This window comes from Culex pipiens, chromosome 2, assembly GCF_016801865.2.
Source record: "Culex pipiens pallens isolate TS chromosome 2, TS_CPP_V2, whole genome shotgun sequence".
Lineage (NCBI taxonomy): Eukaryota > Metazoa > Arthropoda > Insecta > Diptera > Culicidae > Culex > Culex pipiens.
Genome location: NC_068938.1, coordinates 137,897,043 through 137,902,556, shown reverse-complemented (window position 1 = coordinate 137,902,556; position 5,514 = coordinate 137,897,043). Strand labels below are relative to the sequence as shown.

The window sequence follows — 5,514 nt, the reverse complement described above, 5'->3', positions numbered from 1 at the left end:
CCTATAACTTTCGCCGATACTTAATCGATCAGATCATTCCTTCCAGATTTCCAGATTTTTTATTTTTTTCTAAAATCTCCCCACAAAGATTTATCTTGATCTAAAAAATACCTATAAATGAAATTAATTTACGGTTTTCGTAGAGAACTGCTCACAAGTAATTTTTGAGAATAAGATCAACGTTAGTGGCGTTTATGTTCTTTCAGATACTATAGTAAATAAAACGTAAATAACGTAAATAAAACATTGAATTGAAGGGAACTTGGGAAAATGACAAGCCAGCCAAAAAAAGCCGTCTCACTATCCAAGGCCAGCGCTTTCCAGATGAAAATATTTATTCCGAATCAATCATAAGAGTCCAGCCTACGTGCTACTAAACTTGAACTAATTCGAAAAAAAGGCTGATGTGCTCGAAAATAGCATTTCGACGTTAACGAGCATTCTTGTCGTTTGTCACTTTTTGACGTTTCAAGAATAACACATTGTTACTGTTTTGTGCGTTGTCCTGAAATATTGTGAATTTTGTGCTTTTATTTTCGAAGGGAAATAAAACATCTTTTTTGCATTTCAATAGATAAAGTATGATTATATATTTTTCGTAAAGAGGCTATTAAATAGAATGATTGATAGCTTTTTGTTTCATATAAATGCACACCAATCAACTCTTTTGTTCTGGTTGTCAAGCTGATACACCTCGTGTACAAATTGATACTCGGTTAATCATTCAATAAGTGTTTCATTAAAATCATAAGCAAAATTGCTCCATTACCTACATGTACCACCAACAAGCATTCCAACTTATCAGATCCAGAATTAACGGAACCATTCAAGGTGATCGACGAAGCATTCATTTGCTGTTGCAACTCTTCCAAAATTTGTTTTATTTGTTCAATCTCTGCCGCAGTATCAAATGCCAACTTTTCATCTAGAAATTGCTGTTTCTCCGACTGGTAGTTTTGCGTTTGCTCGATAAGTTTGATCTGTTGCTTGAGTTTCATCATTTCCTGACCTCTTTCAACCAAACTTGAACTGCTTTCCGACTCATGCGAATTTATAAGCTGTTTATTGATCTGCATTGATTTCGCCAGCAGTTTTAACTCTGAATTGATGGTCACTATCTCGTTTCTTACTTCCGTGTCAAAATTCTCCTTCATTGACATAGTGGATGCAGATAACTCACTCATGTTGGCTTCGAATGTTTTGTAAGTGTTGTGTAACAACCGGTTTTCCACTCGCAGTTGGTCAATGCTCGATGTTAGGGTATTGTTAAGAGACTCAATGTACATTAGTGTTTTTAGACTAAACTCTATTTCAATTTGCCTGTTTTCCGAATGTGGAACAGTTGCGAGTGTCTCCTTGAACTTAACTCTGCGAACCAGCTCTTCCAATGAGGGTCCATTTTTGTCACATTTAGTTTCACTTTCACTGTAAATTGTGACATTGCTTAGGGCCTTTAATGCTTTAAAAGTTGATGTAAGCCATTCGCAGTTAAATGAATTGTTATTCAAAGTCACTTCCCTTAAGACTGGAAAAACGCTCGGAAAGAAAAGCGCAATCTGCAGTTTATTTTCACGCAACCATATTCGATTCAACAATTTAGTATTCCAGTGCTCAAAACTTATATCACTGAGACGGTTATTATATGCATAGAATTCCTCCAAATTAGGAAGAATCACTGGATTCTGCAACGTTGCTCTGATTTCGGATAGTTTATTTCCGTATATTGAAATTAACTTAAGTTTGTTCAATCCGTTGAAATCGGCCATATCAAGGAATTCAATTTGGTTGTCATGCAGATAAAGTTTCTCCAAATTTTTCAAAACATTTAGATGTGCAGGAAGTTTTTCTAATTTCCCAAATATGATCACTAAATAATCTGTTTGATAATTCCAGTTTGGATTGATAACAACTTCAGTAGTACTACAATTTTCTATATAAACCGAACGAAGTTGCGCGATCAAATGCACACTACTAATCTGCCCTTGCCACAATGTAAGCTCTTTCATGTTCAAAATCGACGATTGCATTTCCGTCGTCAGTTCGTTGATTTTCGGATGTTGCACAAAAATCTCTTCAAACCCCGTGTAATTTAAACTGTTTGGGAAAACTGGATCACTTTCATGCTCTATGCTTACTACCAACATTTTTGAGTTTGTAGCAGAAGTCCAATAATTCCAAGCGTTGCAAACAACCAAGTTGGTGATGATTCTGAAAAAATACGTTTTGAAGTTAAGGTTACCATTTTTGACAATTGAAAAACGTAACGTAATTTTATTTAAAAAATATATGGGTCATTCCAGGTCAACTGAGTACACTTTTGGACTCGACCTTCACCGATTTGGACCAAACTTGGAGGGAACGTTTATCTATCGATAGTTAACAGAAATCCCAATTTTGGTGCTGATTGGACCATCCCTCTATTTTTGGCACCGCCCTCTTTTTTGGCAATTTTCTAAAAAACTTTTTTTTCTTTTAATCATAACTTTGCAACTTTTTGAGCAAAAGACTTTCTACAGGTTGCATTTTATAGAAAATTGTCCAAGGAATTCGATAAAAATAAAATTTTAACCCTCAAATGCCCACTAATATTATATTTTAACGTTTTAAGTATAAAAATTCAGTTTTGACCAATTGATTATATTTTTATTTGTTTTATTTTATCACCATCGTGTTCCCCGGACAATTTTACATTATAATCAATGTGTATCTCAAACTAAAATGAAATATTGGCGAGATACAGCGATTTTACTTAAAAAAGTTTGATTTTGCACTGCACTCTGTCCTATGAATTCAAATCCGAAATAAGTTTCTCACATATAAAAACCGAATTATGCGAGATTCATTCCTTTTTGTTGAAAAGTACACCATGAACTTCCGAGTGCTGCGCAAAATCAAACTTTTTTCAGTAAAATCGCTGTATCTCGTCAATAGTTCATTTTAGTTTGAAGTCTACATTGATTATTATGTAAAATTGTCCGGGGAACACGATGACGATAAAATAAAAGAAATAAAAATATAATCAATTGGTCAAAACTGAATTTTTATACTTAAAACGTTAAAATATAATATTAGTGGGCATTTAAGGGTTAACATTTTATTTTTATCGAATTCCTTGGACAATTTTCTATAAAATGCAACCTGTAGAAAGTCTTTTGCTCAAATAGTTGCAAAGTTATGATTAAAAGAAAAAAAAGTTTTTTAGAAAATCGTCAAAAAGAGGGCGGTGCCAAAAATAGAGGGATGGTCCAATCAGCACCAAACTTGAGATTTCTGCTAACTATCGATAGATAAACGTTTCCTCCAAGTTTGGTCCAAATCGGTGAAGGTCGAGTCCAAAAGTGTACTCAGTTGACCTGGAATGACCCATATACTTACATAAAACAAATGGGATTTGAATAAAAAATCATTTTAAATGAAATTATGTTACAACTCGAACGGATAAAATTTGTTCTGCTATGTACGACAATTACAGATATAAAGATAGAAAAACCATAGGAAGGGAGGTTTTATATTGCTTTTCATAGTGTCACCAATACATAAACAAATTAAATCATTTTAAACTAAAACTAACAGTAAGATTCAGGAAAGGCGCGTTGTAGTGGCGCTTAGATTTCTCAGTTTCAAATCATCAGCTTGAATAGGGAGGGTAATTTTCAAGAAATCATTTGTGTTTCGAAAGATGTCAACATTTTATCGTTTCTTGATGTTAAGTCACTAATCTCACTATGCTTAATAAAAGATCGATTAATCGGTAATACTCATTTTTTTCTCAAATCTGCGATAAATAGTATTTTGATCTATGAATAGGCCGGATGATGATGATGCAATGGTTCGTGGAGGTTGATAATGAGTCGGATATGAATCATATTGAATGATTTGTTTTTTGTTGGAAAATAAATTACAATGTATTCAGAGCAGTTATGTGAAGTTGAGACTAGGTAATAGATTTTATTACATTATTTCAAACAACAGTCTTGAACAATCAGGAAAAACGATGGTTGAATTTTTGATGATAACAAATTGAGTAATTCTCGCTGAAAGTGGACCACTATTTACACAAGGTGCTCAAAAATCAAAAGCAATATACTTTTCCAATAGCCCCCACCAAGTTATGAAAGAAACCATGTTTGGTTGCTTAAATTTGTCCTCACCTCGGCGCCACGAAGCTAAAAAAAATTATAGAACTTGATTTGAACAAATCTGTAATTTCTGCGACCGAAAACATCGTTCCATTTTTTTTTTTTTTTTAAAGACTGCCTCCTCGGAATTTATGGGAAATTTTTTTTTACACCCGAAAAAAAAAGTTGGAACGATGTTTTTGACCGCAAAAATTACAGATTTGATCTAATTGAGTTCTGCAAAGTTCTAGGATCATCTAGACATCCTAACAAATCACTGGAAAAAAGAATCGTCTTGATTGGGTGAGTTATGCTCGAGAACATATGCCGCATGTTAATAATAGGCCGAGATTGTTAATTCTGAGAAATTTGTAAAATTTACACTTTTTTTCTCACTAAAATAAAATAACTTGGCACTGGAGTATCGAAATTACGTTTTCTTTTAGAGAAAAATGTTCGTTGGGAAATTTCCTACAAGCAACATTCATTAGTTTTCTGAAAAAAAAAATGTCCACCCAATTGTAAATGAGCATTTAACAAAAAAAAAGTGAAAAAAAAACAATTTTTCAACATTAAATTGCCTGGAAGAACCCAAAAACTTAAATATTGGTCAATTATCGATAGAGCATCTTGATCCTTGGACAATAAACTATCATTTAACATTCCAACGCCCAAGGCTCCAAAAAAGTTGGAACGGTAACTTCAACTTGATGGTTCTCGGGCATAACTCAACCAATCAAGATGATTCTTTTTTCCAGTGATTTGTTAGGATGTCTAGATGATCCTAGAACTTTTCAGAACTCAATTTGATCAAATCTGCATTTTTTGCGATCAAAAACATCGTTCCAACTTTTTTTTTCGCGTGTAAAAAAAAATTCGCCAAAAATTCCGCGGAGGCAGTCTTTTTGAAAAAGTTGGAACGATGTTTTTGGTCGCAAAAATTACACATTTGATCAAATTGAGTTCTGCAAAGTTCTAGGATCATCAAGACATTCTTGAGTTATGCCCGAGAACCAGCGAGTTAAAGTTACCGTTCCACCTTTTTGGGAGGCTTTGGCGTTCGTGTAAGTTGGACATGCGTTGGGCGTTCCAGTGTTAAAAAGTGAGCACCTATATTTATTGACAAAACCTTTAAATGGGTCGAGCAAATTGCAACATTTTGGGCGCCCGAAAATCAAAATTAGAATAAGAAAGATAGGAGGAACATACACCTGAGATTTATTGGTCTTTTATGTGAAGTCGTCTCAGCTTAAGAATGGATTTGTCAGTTTTTCGATAAAGCGGGGCGTCGGCCTTCAAAAATGACTTTTAAAAATACATTGGTGTTTTGGGGCTAAAAAATTTATGGAACGGTATTTTTCTGACAAGTACATTCGAAAGCTCTGCTCATTTCCTT

The 5,514-nt window shown here is 34.0% G+C and overlaps 1 protein-coding gene across 1 annotated transcript; it reads right to left on the bottom strand.

Moving 5' to 3' along the window:
* Positions 1–585: 585 nt before the first annotated feature.
* LOC128093060 (internalin I-like) lies at positions 586–3,459 on the bottom strand. The gene is made up of 2 exons (XM_052708579.1): positions 3,376–3,459; positions 586–2,208 (listed from the first exon to the last, which is right to left on the bottom strand). Exons 1-2 carry the CDS (start codon positions 3,405–3,407, stop codon positions 717–719), a joined length of 1,524 nt encoding a protein of 507 aa, XP_052564539.1. The 5' UTR covers positions 3,408–3,459; the 3' UTR covers positions 586–716.
* Between the last annotated feature and the right edge of the window lie 2,055 nt (positions 3,460–5,514).

Bases quoted from the DNA above. Each gene is read 5' to 3' on its own strand.
- LOC128093060 (XM_052708579.1), bottom strand. From the start codon at position 3,407: ATGATTTTTTATTCAAATCCCATTTGTTTTAT. The intron at 2,209-3,375 runs GTAAGTATATGG...GTATTTTTTCAG, and splicing joins TCAAATCCCATTTGTTTTAT to AATCATCACCAACTTGGTTG.